This window comes from Panthera leo, chromosome A3 (genome assembly GCF_018350215.1).
Source record: "Panthera leo isolate Ple1 chromosome A3, P.leo_Ple1_pat1.1, whole genome shotgun sequence".
In the NCBI taxonomy this organism is placed as follows: domain Eukaryota; kingdom Metazoa; phylum Chordata; class Mammalia; order Carnivora; family Felidae; genus Panthera; species Panthera leo.
The window spans coordinates 133,626,650-133,641,421 of record NC_056681.1 but is presented as its reverse complement, the minus strand read 5'-3'; the positions used below and the strand labels follow the sequence as shown (position 1 = coordinate 133,641,421).

The window sequence follows — 14,772 nt, the reverse complement described above, 5'->3', positions numbered from 1 at the left end:
CAATGAAATTGACATCTTCCCAGGATCTGGACAACCTACTTCTTCCAGCTACAGAAACGGACAGTACAGAGTTGTGCTACTGGGCAGCAATGCTTCAGTAAAGCACCGTTCAGGCACAGGGACCTAGGAGCCCCGCTCTCTCCAGAAGACTCGTGGGGAGCTCAGAAGGTGTCTGCCACATGTGCGACTGCTCCATGAACCTGAACGCCTTTCACAAACTTCACACACATACGACAAAACAGACACACAAATTACTCTTTCATTTGTAATCAAAATGTGAATCATCACTGTAGTGAATAAAAATTCATGAGTCAGAATAACATGCAATTTTTTTTATTGTTTTCTAAATCTAGTGGTACACTTAACACTCTAGTAGTAACTTCACAAACAGCGTAAAGAACGTACTACAGTGATCTTAGGCTGCATTTACTCACCGGAAAAAGAACAAAATGTTGCCTCTGAAATAATTACGAATTATACAATATTGCAAACCAATAAGCACTATTAATACTAAAATGTTAACATTTCAATATGTAATGTCAATAACATCCTGCCTTTTTAAAACTGGTTAAAAACATTTGTTAAAGTCATGCAAAATAAACACCTTAAGAAAATGTTAGGTTATACTTCAACATCAAGGCAATAAAACCCCAAAACAGCAACTATTTAGTGCAGTGACTGGTCAACTACGTAATTTATTCAGTATATTAATAAAAATCTATTCAGTGAAAACCATCACAAATGCAACACTAAATTTGGGCAATTGCACACCTACGATCTATGATCTTATCTGTGACTGCGGATATACTGCCAAAATTAATTCTACATAAATAAGCTATGTTAAAACAACAACAAAAATACTCAATGCATGATGACAAGGTCCATTTCTTGTACGATACTTAAAGGTGATCATTCTCTTAACCCCGCTAACAATAAATGGAAAATCTCACCGGTTTTATCTGCTTTTACCCTTGCTTTGTTACGTTTTTAAACTTTTTAAAGAAGTGTATCCTTTCTTCTGGTCCTCCCCCTGCTCCCCGGGATTAGCATGCTAATTTAGGAATAGATGAAGTAGATACTTAGTCTACACTCTGCCTGGAGAGAAGGCAATAATTTAGTTTTACCTAATTAAATATTTCCTTGTCATCTGTCAAGTGACACTGACCTTTCTGACATAAGTATTTCCTCATTCTCTCGTTCCATGAATATTTATTAGTGTCTCTATATTACCCATGCCTCCCTGATTCTCCAGAGAAAGAATTCATGTTTCTCCCTCTCACCGCCAGGCTACGAAAAATTGGGCACACAACTGAAGAGTCACAGAAAAGACCAGCGTGAGTCCTCAAGCAGGTGGATGGTGCTTGTAGCCAGGTCTGGGATTTGGAGGAGAGGGTCCAGGTCCTAGGGAAGTTCCTGGCCCCTCCCCACAGGCCACTCTCCTAGGAGCTCATAAAGGTCTTGTCACTCCATTTTGAGCACTGTTCATCATCTCCTTATTAATTTTTAAAGCCCTTGTTAAACCATTTATCTATCATATAGAACACCGGTTCTCAATTTACAGAGCATTTACCTTTAGTCTCTGGGCTACTCCATAACCTATACATTCTTGTCTCTTACCCTCTAAGCAAAATTTGCTTCTGGTTCATCTAACGTCATGTCTTCCTTTGAATGTGTGATGAGGGGATGCTGTAGAAAAGGAGTCTCTGGCTTTCATTTTCTTTGGCAAACCACACCCTTTGTGTCTAATAAAACATTTCCGACCAACTCTATACTTAGATCTTGTCACAAGAAATTTTATGGGGCTGTGTGCCAATGAAAGGTTCAATATCAATGGTGGGCTTTTAAGCTTCTAATCACAAAGACAGTGGAGGGTGAGTGATGAACCACCCTTTCTTACACTTTCCTCTGGGGTACAGTGTATGTTTCTTTTACCAAAGACCCTCCCATGCGTTAATTATTTGTGAGTGAAACGTACAAAGATGACATACACGGATGGACTCACTATAAAAACGGGTCAACTTTGTCACAGGGGTACAGGAATACTACTCTGCTTTCACTTGTTTTGCTTAAAGAATGCTTTCTCTTTCCTCTCCAAAGCCTGTGGTATCAGAGGAGGCCACTGCGTGGAGCTCTGAAGAATCCTTGGAGAGTCTTGTGTAACTTGAACGCTGGCTTCGCTTATGCGTCATGCTTTTTAGGTTTTCATTCTGAATAGCAGTCGGGTTGGAACTAGAACCAGGCCTCAGAATGACTTGGGAAGTCTCCCTCATTCCTTCCATTTCATCAAAACTCTGATTAGATCTGTTAGCTGGTGCACTGTTGTTGTTCAGAGTGACAGTACTGGGTGTTCGGTTCAGATTGTAGGGTTTCTGACATGCTGGCCAGTTTTCTTCAGGGCTGCTGGCTATCAAGCTACATTCGGAAGGGCTTTTCTTGTCTTCGGAACAAATGGACATCCGAGCTATGATTGGATCTTGCAGGCCACTCAAGCTGTGCGGTATTCCCCGTTTTCCACTGTGGCTGTCATCTTCAAGCTCGATGAGATTCGCCTTTTCAAGCTGGGAATCATCAGCCCCTTCGTTGTGAAGAGAGTGATTGGGAGAACTTTCGCTGGATCGGACTCCTGAATCGGACGAGTCCTTCTTGTCAAGGAGAGCATCTGACAGATATTCTTTCGCTTTAATGAAGGTTCTAATCGGCTCTGCAGTGTGTTCTGGAGACTTTGATACTCTCTCTACCTTCCCTTCAACTTTTTTATCTTTATCATCTTTGAGCAATGGAGTATTATCTGATTCTTCTGTCCCAGATTCATCTTCATCACTTGGAAGTTTCTGGTAGCGCAGTCCACCTCCCTTAAGCTTCAGATCTGTCTGGAAGAGACTTGACCTTTCTGAGGACTTTTTGCCTGGGAGAAGCTTACTGCCAGACTGGTCAGATTTCTCATCTTCTTCAGTGATAGGATCCAGGGGTGAGGCATCATTGGTGGAAACCCCTGATGAAGAATAATCTATAACATCTCCCCTCTTCATTAAAAATGACTTCCTTCCATCATCTTGCTTTGGTTCACTATCCTTCCCTTTTTCTGGTTCTAGATTAGAATGAATGGAGCCCCCTGATGAGCTCTGACCCAGATAATATGTGCTATGTGGAGAAGATCTGCCACTAATTGTTGTAGAACCTGTACCCCCTTCTAACTGAGACATCTGAGCAATATATTCTCTATAGGCATCTCTATACTCGGCCTGCACCTTATCAGTAAGCTTTGAAATTTCAATACTGGAATCCTGGGAATTGAGACTCGAAAGACTTGGGGTTCTGCGAGTTTGTGACTGTGAAGACAGAAAAAAATAAATTTAAGAATTCAAGTAAGCAAAAAAAAAAAAATAAATAAAAAGGCATAAATATCAACTTAGGAAATATATATGTACACGCAGAATTTTTAGTGTCCTCAAAATACCAAATTCCTTTAAAAGAATTGTACATAACACAGTTTAATAAAAGCTGGGAACTTATGGATAATTTTACTGTTATTAGAAAGCTTATATAATTTTAATAAAATTAGTTTATTATTAATCTTCTAAAGTATAATTAAAGGTTATATTAGCAAATAATCTTAGCATTTGTTTTTAGAACATCAAACTTTTAACTTTTATTTAAGGCAAAAATCACCTTCATTGATATAACATAAAAATTCCTCTTAGGAAAGACAAAGAAGATTAGGGTTAACATATATCTCAAGAACAAAATACTCAAGTCTTCAATGTATCTTAAAAAGAAACTTTCTCTGATGGGCACCGAGTGTTGTATGAAAGTGTTGAGTCACTATATTGTACACCTGTAACTAATATTACACTGAATGTTAGCTAACTGGAATTAAAAAAAATTTTTAATAGGAAAAAAAGAATTATTTGCTAAATATCCTTGAAATTAAAAAAAAAGAACCTTTACCTAATTTGTATGACATAAAGTTACTGCCAAATTTCAATTAAGAAAATGTACTGTAAATACCAAACAATAACAATAATAATTTAAAAGGATTAAAGCATAGAGTGCAATAGAAAAGACAAATACAGGATCCAAATGAACAGAAATGGAAGCCATGAGGCCAACAGTCAGATCCTAGTAAACAGAGAAATGAGGTATTTTTAAAAGTTTGATTTCCAATGTGAAGTTTTAGGATTAGAATTGCTTTAGATCTCCGAAAAGCTAGTAAATCAGGACTAAAGACTACAGATTAGGAAAAAGAGGAGGGAAATTGAAGAAAAAGAATCAAGGAAGTCTTAGAAGGGACAAGAGCAAAGGCTGGAGCCATGAAGCAGAAATAAGGAGAGGAGTCTTCCACAGGGAGAAAATGACCCATCTCCTTGAGAAGGGCCCCTGCCAGTGGATTGAGACCATAAGGAGAGCACCCTTCTCCGCTCTCACGTGCACTGTGTCCACAAGGCTTCAGGAATCCATGAGGTCTACACAATTCCCAAAAGAACGTCCTATGACGATGCCAGCTGTCTCTCACTCTCGGTCCCACAACAGTGTCCAGCGGGCCTTGCAGAGGCTCCACGACACGTGAGGCCACAAGAGGTTTAATGCAGAAGCAGATATGGGGGTCTGGTTGCCTTCTGCTGAGCCAGGCATTAAAGAGATTTGCAAAACAATCCCATTTTCACTGAAGTTTGCTTTGTTTGGGAAATATTGTCATTTCTCATGAAAATGTTATTTATGTTAACATGTAATGTGTTTATTTTTAAATAAATTCATAAATATTTCTAAAGTTTCTCCGTTTTTATTTCTAACATGGTAAATACTGACAGATACAAGTCACATAAACAAAAGCTATTCGGGGTCTCGGGTGATTTTGAAAAGCGCAAAGCGACTCTGAGATTATGGCAAAGTTTGAGAGCCGCCGCATTAATGGGAAGGCCATGGGTTTCCAGGTCACGGTAGGAAATGCCAAGTATGGAAAAGCAGAGAATGAGGATTTCTTAAGGAATGCTAAAAGGAATTCCAGGGAAAAGAAAGGAAGCACTGTTGGCAGAAACACAGGGACAAAAGGGTCAAGTGTGAACACATCTTCTCATAAAAGAAGGGAATTTTTATCTCAGTCAGTACCCGATTATAAGATGGTTTTCCAACATAAAGAAAAAGGTTCCTGGTATATACTAAAAGGTAACAGCAGCAGCAGCAGCAACAACAACAACAACAAAATGTGTTTACTACCAAACTAAACCAAACCCTCTTAAAAATGGCAGACCTACCAGGTACCGCTTTTCCTAAATACCCCTCACTCCCTCTCAGAACGGTTTCTTGTGGTGGCTGTTTACTGCTTTTCCTCCCTGGCCTGTCCTCTCTTCTGCATCCTGCTCTGTTTTCCTCTGGTTTCTTTTTCTTATCTTCTCCTCACTCCACCTCAAGTGTCTCTCACCGTCCTCTTTATTCCTGATTCTCACCTGGCCTCTCTCTGCTAAGAACACCAGAAAGTGGAACGCACCCCTTGCTCACCTCAGATGATAAAAGAAAATGAGGATCCCTACACACTGGGCATATGTACTGAAAACCAAATTATGCTGTTCAAAGGGGTAATATGTGGCAACTTTCCAATAAAGATGTATCTTAGCCCCTGACTACTGACTTTCACAGGAAAATAGCAAGTGAAGCCTGAACTCTATCGACCAGCCCAACCAAAGTAGCCCGCTTCCCATTCACTCTCTATGCTGTTACTCTAGTGCACTGTTTTAACAGTTCTTACCCATTTCCAAAATGATCTCATTTTTTCTTTATTTTACTGACTGTCCCCTTCAGAAAAGTACAGTTTCTTGAAAATAGGGAGCCCTCGGTCTTGTTCACTGAGGTACTCATTAAGTATTTTCCGAATGACTACATCAACGCACCAAGATATTCTCAGTGAATTAAATACCGCCCTCCTTCTTCAGTAATGTGAAAAATGACATTTAATAAATACCTGCCAACTTAGATTACTGTGACGTGGGGCACCTTCGTCTAGGCCAAGGGTATTCAGTTCCTCAAAGCTGAAGTTCAGTGTGTAGGGGGTCTGACTGGAGAGCTCAGTATGAGGCAGTTCGTTGTGGGAGGAGCGCCGAGCAGACTCGCCGTGGGGAACCGGGCCGCTGCTGTTCTCACTAAGTAAACGCGAGTCTTCGGGGACCGCTTGGTTTTCTGCACTTCTCATTTCTAGTACCTTAACGGAAGGAAAAAGAACATCAATATCCACACTGACAAATCGCAGTTTAGAAGCTTTAAAAATTATTTAAAAAAATAAAACACTATAAAGTTACTATAATGAAAATGAAAAAGCAGACTTCTTGTGAGTTTCTAATGGATTTGAACTATATCTGCTATCTTTCACTTCAATTACACTAAAAGAAGTAGTGACAAAATCGTCACGTGTACATCATGTGCTAATCTGGCCACTGTGTTATTATTACTTTGGTGTAAAATTTAACTTGACTCTGATGTTATTATTACTTTAGTTCAAAATTCAGTTTATATTTTGTTAACATCTAACCAAACAGAATGCAACTGTAGTGTGTCAAAGAGAACCAGAGCCAGAGAGTAGCTGATATGGTGAAAGCAGATTCTAATCAGCAACTATTGCAACTGGGGAAAAGAGAGCTCAAGACAGCACTGAGCCCAATCCAGAAAGCAGTGTGGACAAGCGAGGAGTGGGGTGGGGGTCGGTGGGTGGAAAATCTCTAAGAGGAAACATCAAGGCCAAGGGAATTCTGGCCAAACTAACTTGACAGGATTCTCTGAAAGGCAGGCCAGGGTGATCAGATATCATCTAGGGGGTGATGGGGAACGAGGGGTTTGATCGGGTACCAAAGGCTATCAGATAGCGCGGGTGGGAGTCCTTTCTAAACTGACTTCACGTGATCCTTGCTATAAAACTGGGCGATGCAGGCCCGGCAAGGCCAGACACCGAGGCTGAGGCCTAGAGGCACAGAGAGCCCGACTAGAGGCAGGTCAAAGAAAAAAGGCTTCGTCAGTGAAAGCATGGAGAATTGGCAGGTTGCCTCTTCCCCAAATTTCCAAGTGAAATGTCCAAAAGACAAAGGTTACCACACACTGCTGTGGATATTCTGCCTACGAGAATACAGAAAAACAGCAGTTTAGGCCAGTGCTGATCAGCGCTTGCCTTATACACTATTGTAAGTAATTCCATAAATATAAGGTATCTTACTGTGCTTCTAAAAAGATGCCAGTCCCCAAAATTCATATTCATCTCTTTCTTCAGCTCATCAATGTTACACTGAGCTAACACACGGCCATTTATGTTTGCCTGAATGAAAACAAATGCAAGTAGAAAAACAAAGAAAATATGAGATATTCTGAAACAGTAGCGATTAAAAAGTACCTTTCCATTAGCACTAAAAAAAGTCATTACAGACTAGAAAACACTGACCTAAAAAAGGTTACTAGCCTATGTGATAATACAATACACAAGCTGACTTTGATCAGTATCTACCACTCCGTATTTTTTCCAAGTGTCTTAGCACGCAAGTAATACAAATCACTCTTCAGGGACCAACCCAAGATCTAACCCTCCCAACTATTTCCCAAACTACCTACACCCTGTCATGAGCAATAAACACAACTGTTAGTTCGTCTCTTCTTATCTTGTAACATATGAACACGAACCGAAGCTTCTGGGAGGGGCAGCGTCATCTGTCCTTGTTAGTGTGTCAGTCACAGACTAAGTTCTGAGTGAGGTAAGTTCTGACAAGCTTGTTTATCAGCTATGTTAGATAACTTCAGCCATGAAGAATGTCCACCCACTAATTTCCCAATTTATTGAATTCACGAAAAATGACTGTATCACATTGGGTCTCTGTAATTCTAGTTTCCCCCAAAGAACGGATGAGATTTTCTTTATTAATAATAGGTACCTTGGCTGATTTTACAAAATACAAAGCCTGGTTTTATTAACTGTGGTAAAATTACGGAGTACTTGCGTTTAAAACCGATAGAATGAGGGCGCCTGGGTGACGCAGTCACTTGAGCGTCTGACTCCTGATCTCAGCTCAGGTCGTGATCTCACGGTTCGTGGGATTGAGCCCAGCATGGGGCTCTGGGCTGACAGTACAGAGCCTGCTTGGGATCCTCTCTCCCTCTCTCTGCCCCTCCTCTGCTCACTCAAGTTAATTGTGAAGACAAGTGCACAGAGCAAGCCCACGACAGAGGTCCTGCTGCAGAAATGCAAAGCGGTTTGCAGCACTTAAAAAACCAGGGCCAAGATGGGCCTCAGAAGCCAGGGCTGTCAGTAAAGAGCTGAGTGGGAAGAAAATGCTGTCAAGATGGAAACAAAATTGCCCATGATTCAAGTTGGAGGCCTCATCCTTTCCTGATACTCTACCCAAGTGGCCCGGAGGAGAGAGTCAGGTTTGTACCTTGGAAAAGCAATGCTTGATGCTTTTGCAAACAGGGATCAACACTAACTAGATCTGTAAGGAAACTGACATTATCTGAAACCTTTCCGACTAAAGGTAAGATTAGTAAAATCGTATCTCATTTTACATGCTCATCGTTCTTTACAAAACTTTTTTAGATGCCATTCTTTAAAGTAGAGGCTTGTAACTAATGTTCTACTCTACTGTAGTAAAAGAAAAAGCATAACTTAGTGCAAATATCCACTCTAACAGGGACGCGGGCTTGTACAATGTGGGAAGCCGCCTCCCCTGAATCCCAGGCGTCACTGTCCACCTTTGCGGTGGCCGGGAGAGTAGGAAGAACAGGACATAGGAGGAATAAACTTCCTCATGCATGTGAGCCTCGCACACCAAACCTATGAGGGTTCATCAAATGGGACATACTCCTAAGTCCTATTAACACATAAAAGTGAGAACTTGGGGAAAATGAAGCAAGTGTGGTTTACTCTGATAATTATTAAGTCACAAATAATACAAAGAAAATATAACAGAAAAAGCCTTTAAATGTTCTGTGTTGCATATTGGAGACATGAGTTACTGTTTATCTAAATGTGAAGTTCCTCAGAGCTTTCTATTTCTCATCAAGGCATTTTTACTTATATTCGATCGTTTAAAAAATAACATTGTGGGGCACCTGGGTGGCTCAGCTGGTTAAGCATCTGACTTCAAATCAGGTCATGATCTCACAGTTTGTGCATTCGAACCCCACATCAGGCTCTGTGCTGACAGCTCGGAGCCTGAAGCCTGCTTCGGAGTCTGTGTCTCCCTCTCTCTCTGCCCCTCCCCTGCTTGTGCGCTGTCTCTCTCTCTCTCTTTCTCTCTCTCTCTCTCTCTCTCTTAAAAATAAACATTAAAAAAAATTAAAACAATAACACTGTAATACAGCTACTGTCTTCTATCCACCTATAAACTAAGGAACAGTAGGGCAATTTTAGGATACAAAAGAGCGAGAATCACGTTTCCATTTGCAGCTTTCCCACTGCAACAGAGAATCCATCCTTGAGCTGCTGGAACTGAAGCGTTCATTGTCCACAGAGCCCATCCCCACACCCTCAGTCCTGCTTCGAGTCGGCAGGCCGGTGTGCACATCACCTTTTTGATCGTTGCACAATACTGAGGCAGCATACTCTGGTCCAGCCCCTCTATTTGCTTCAGTTTCTCACATACCGCATCCACATTCATCGAATTCAGTGATACCACTGCTCCTGAGGCTGGGCCTGACCCCTAGATAAGCCATGGAAAAATACACGTGTGAATAGCATTTCATGCCAGATGCATGTAGCACATGACAGAGAAACTCTCATGAAGTTACACTATGAAGTACTCCGATTAATAACAAATTTCCAAACGAAGGTTAAAAACAACAAATGTGTGTAGTATGGGAAAATGCCATTAGGGAACAGATTTAGCTACTGTTCTTCTTTAATGAGCGGCCTGTATTCTAGCAAATACAGCCTGATCAAAACGACTTTTCTATGAAGATAGAGCATTCCATGAATGAAGCCTAAGCCAACTTCTCAAATGTTTATAGCCTGACCGCAGAAAAGTAGGGTACAGCCCTTAATCACAGGAAGGACAGGGGGTTAAAAAAAAGGAAAGAAAAAAAAAGGAGCAAAGAGGGAAAATTCAGATGACTGTATTATAAAAATACAAAAGGTAAATCTATGAAATAATTTTTTAAATGCCTATACTGAACAGCTTTAAATGTCTCTACATACTAGCTTGATAGTCTATGAGAGCTGAAGTTTTCACACCTTGATCAGATTTTATATCCAAGGAATTTAAAACTTCCCTTTAAGAATCTATACAATAAGCACGTAAATATAAAACAGAAATATTACTTCTTAACACAGGTAAAAGTAAATACAATCCATTAAAATTTGGTTTCATTTAAAAGAAAAATCACAATAATAAATAATTCTAGTACTTACTTAGAAGAAAAACAACTTCTGAATGTGGGGACGTACTAAAGAAGTGTTTGCCCTGTGGTCAATTATATATGGATCTCCTCAATGATAGGTGTGGACATTGAGGTCTAAACAGGTTAAGTTTTGACTTCAAAGTCACAGAACAAATAGCTAGTTAGTAGCAGATTTGTACCAGAACCCTAACTTATCAGGTCTTACAACTTCCTATTTCCCTTGTTGCAACGGACTATTTTTGAAGAATTTAAAGAAACTAGGGGGCACCTGGGTGGCTCAGTCGGTTAAGCGTCCGACTTCAGCTCAGGTCATGATCTCTCAGTTTGAGAGTTCAAGCCCCGAGTCGGGCTCTGTGCTGACAGCTCAGAGCCTGGAGCCTGCTTCGCATTCTGTGTCTCCTCCTGTCTCTGCCCCTCCTATGCTCATGCTCTGTCCCTCTCTCTCTCTGTCTCTTGATAGTAAATAAACATTTAAAAAATTTTAAAAAAGAAAAAAATTTAAAGAAACTATAACCACAATAAAGAAAAGACAAACCAACTAGTATAGCAGATAAAGACAACGTTCAAATGATCTGCCCTGTATACCACTCAATCTAATTTAATAATATCCTATCCTCAAGGATGTGTAAACATATGTTCTACTGCCTCTTTTACCATTATCAGGACAAAAATACACAATAACACAGCCAAAACTGCCTATTAACCGGTTGCTAAACGTTATTTGTAATGTGAGAGCACATACACACAAACAGCATATACACAGCATATATCTTTATTACATATAAACATAGCTAGGGAATGAGACCGTATTGAACAGGGAGTTGGAGTATTAATTTTATGACAGTTAGGGAATCTCTGCAAGTTAACAAGTATGAGACGGACCCATAAAAGTTTGGAAGTTAATGACTTGGAATATACTGCACCAAACATGTTTACTCAGAGTTTGTTTTTAATTAAATGTAAATTTGAAACATGCATATATTATACGGTCCGAGGTACAACTGCTTCAAAAAATACTAACAGCAAAACACTAGTATTTCCATAATTTGGTTTTCCTATCTCTATACATAGTTCTATTTTCTGCCTGGATGAGTATAGCCAATATTCAACATGCTAATTATCCAGTATCTACTATAGAAATTTAAAATGCTTTTTATGAATTCTTAATAACCATATTTGTTTTATCTTCCTTTCCTTTTAAACAGCTTTATCGAGATATAATTCACATACCCTACCATTCTCCCTTTAAAAGTGGATGATTCAGTGGTTTTTAGTATACTTGCATAGTTGTAAAACCATTACCACAATCCATTTTGCGACATTTTCATATCCCGAAAAAGAAATCCCTGTACCCGTTAGCAGTCATTCTCCACCCTTCAACATCCATTCCCAACCCCTGTCAACTACTAACCTTTCTGTCTCTAGACCTGCCTATCCGGGACTTTTTATATAAATGGAGCCACACAACGTGTGACCCTTTGTGTCTGGCTTCCTTCAGTTAGGATCATGTTTTCAAGGTTCATCCGTGTCACGGCGTGCGTAGGCACTTCATTGTTTTCACTGGTGAATGATATTCATCTTTTAAATGGTCTTCATTGCTGCCTTCCAAACATTTTTATTCCTCAACCTGTCTCTTGTCTCTGGATGCATTTATGCTTTACATATTCTTGGTTCAAAAGTCACAGTTTGATCAACAAAATAATTATCATAATGGATTATAACTTATTCTGTATAGAATGAGTCCATACTGCTATAAAAGAACTGAGTAAGTGAAATAATTAAGTGAAAATAAGTAACTGAATAGATAATTGAGGAATAAAAAGACAGCTTTTCCTAATAGAATTGAATCAATAATTGTAGAAGAAGGAAACAGAAAGTTACCATTAAGAAAGCAGCACAACAAGAGTGGTTGTATCTAAGATGCATCCACGTGTACTAAACTTAACGGGCAAAAGTATAAGTAGAAACAGGATATTTGCGGAGTATCAAAGTATCTCTCCCAAGATATTTATTCGTTAAAAAGGGGAAAATACAACTTTACAGTGTTGAGACCTGGCAGAGGCCGCCTTACCCAAGCGATTAAGGTTAGCATTAGCAGCAGTAAGACTCCGGCCCAGCACAGACCCTCTAACAGGATGCGCTGAGAAGGGCGTGGCACCACCCCTGTGGGTCTCTTACCAGAGACATATAACCTCCAGCTGACAAACCCAAATAGGGGGACAGTCTGTAAAATACCTGACCGGTATTCTTCAGAAGCGATAATCAAGGTCATGAAAGACAAGGAAGGACCAAGGAACTGTCACAGATCAGAGAACTCTAAGGAGAAATATAAACAAACACAACTAGATTGGCTCTTGGGCCAGAACAACGACATTAGTGGAAAACCGGTGAAATTCAAAGTCTGTAGGTAGTTAACAGTATCGTACCGATTTTAACTTTTGCTCTTAAACAGTATGCTACAGTCATGAAAGATGTTAACACGGAGGGAATACTATTTTTATACCTTTTCTTTAAGTCTAAAATTATTTTAAAGTAAAGAGGTTTTTTTAATCCCCCAAAAACTCTATTTCTGACTATGCTAAAAAGGAAAAGTATCATAGACATGGAACAAATTAACTCTGTCAGCTCGGGGGGAAACGTAAACTTTTAGAGTATCTTATTTCCACAGAGAATCTGGGAGCTCAGCGATAGAGCAATGCTGATAGATACCACTGTTGTCCTTCGAAAAAACAAAGTCCCACATAATTTTACTTTTATGCACCTTTAAAACGTTTGCATTTTATCAATTATTTTAAAACATAATTTCTGTATCACTGGGGATGATGCAGAAAATATATACTCTCTGAATGACTTTTAGAAGCTTTATAAGAAAAGATAAACACACACATGATCATAAGATCCCAAAGCCAGAGTCTGACTCCTGGTTATATGTAGGTAGGACTTTTTCAAGATGAGGAGTAAATTATCAATAAATTAAAATATGTTACATTGGAGAAATGGTAATTACCTGCCAGGTCTTTTCTAAAATAATCACATATAGGGGCATGTGGGTGCTCAGTCAGTTAAGGATCCAACCCTTAATTTCCGCTCAGGTCGTGATCTCACAGGTTTGTGAGATCGAGCCCCATGTGGGGCTCCATGCTAACGGTGCGGAGCCTGCTTGAGATTCTCTCTTTCCCTCTCTCTCTGACCCTCCCCGCCGCACAGGTACAGGCATATGTACTCTCTCTCAAAATAGATAAACATACATTTAAAATAATCACATATAATACAATTATTTTGAAACCAAATGAGTCTTAGTAATCAAAATAATGATTTTTGGATGGAAACCTCATAAAAGGACAAAGAGTACCAAAGTGATAAGGAAAAAGAGTACTTAATAATTCAACAGGTAAATTAATAGAAAACTAATTATATTACTTTGACAAAATACAGAATGGTAATATTCTAAAGTTTATCATGCATTCTTATTTGAAATATATCAGCTATCACTCTAGAACAGATCATTTCAACATATATCACAATTTATTTTTAAAAATTTTCTAATGCAGATATTTGAATACAAAAGATGTTAGTTTGTTTAAACTGTTAAATATAAACTTCAAAATGCACACAAGTCAGAATTTCTTTAGGGAAAAGTAAAGCTAACAAAACAGACTGAAATTGCCTTGATGCAACTATATTATCTTATATTGTAAGTAGATTAAAACTACACTCTGAAACACTATCGTTTTGGTAAATTTATTAAATAAGCTTAGAAGTGATTAGCCAGAATGAGTGCCATGCCAAGGCTAAAAGCGGCTATTAAAATAAACTCGGGCACTGAAATAAGCACAGATGTATCAACAGCCCAGCGTGAGGGTGCCAATGGTTGCTTCTAATAGTCTAATAAGAAAAGTGAGTAAGAAGATTTCACTGAAAGTTTCTGTACCTGTCTTTGTTTGTTAAACCCAGAGTCACACGGCTTTAAGGAAGGAATAAAACAGAATGAAGGACACGAGCTTAAGTAAAACATCAAATAGGCACATGTAATAAACACAGGCAGCACGCTTGTCACCCCTCAGACACCTCTGCAGCAGCACCAGGCAAGGAACATACATGCGCAGTTGCACACACACGCACACACGCACACACACAGGTTAGTGTGATGTCATTCACATGCTCTTGGTAACATTAAAACTGTACTCTCAGAACATATAGTCTTTCTATTAAAAGAATAAATCATGGGCCATACATTCAACAGGAGAACCAGGTAAATAAAATTTGCTGTGAAAAGTCAATATTCCTACCACCTACCAGTATAAAATTAATATTTAGATATTCTAATTAAAAACTGCAACTGGAGAGAACCACTTTACTAATAAGATTTAAGCACTTGGAATTCACGTGAGCACCTCATAAAATGAAATA

The 14,772-nt window shown here is 39.3% G+C and overlaps 1 protein-coding gene across 6 annotated transcripts in view; it reads right to left on the bottom strand.

Moving 5' to 3' along the window:
- Positions 1 to 317: 317 nt before the first annotated feature.
- KIDINS220 (kinase D interacting substrate 220) overlaps positions 318 to 14,772 on the bottom strand; it is a 95,239-nt gene continuing 80,784 nt past the window's right edge. For 4 of the 6 annotated variants that reach the window (XM_042933730.1, XM_042933732.1, XM_042933731.1 and 1 more), the window contains 4 exons: positions 9,534 to 9,665; positions 7,196 to 7,294; positions 5,957 to 6,193; positions 318 to 3,329 (listed from right to left, as the gene is read on the bottom strand). In XM_042933730.1, the coding sequence (XP_042789664.1) occupies positions 2,067 to 3,329; positions 5,957 to 6,193; positions 7,196 to 7,294; positions 9,534 to 9,665 (1,731 nt within the window). In that variant the 3' untranslated portion in view covers positions 318 to 2,066. Of the gene's footprint in view, positions 3,330 to 5,956; positions 6,194 to 7,195; positions 7,295 to 9,533; positions 9,666 to 14,293; positions 14,327 to 14,772 lie in introns of all 6 variants that reach the window. The other 2 variants (XM_042933728.1, XM_042933729.1) reach the window with 1 other exon arrangement.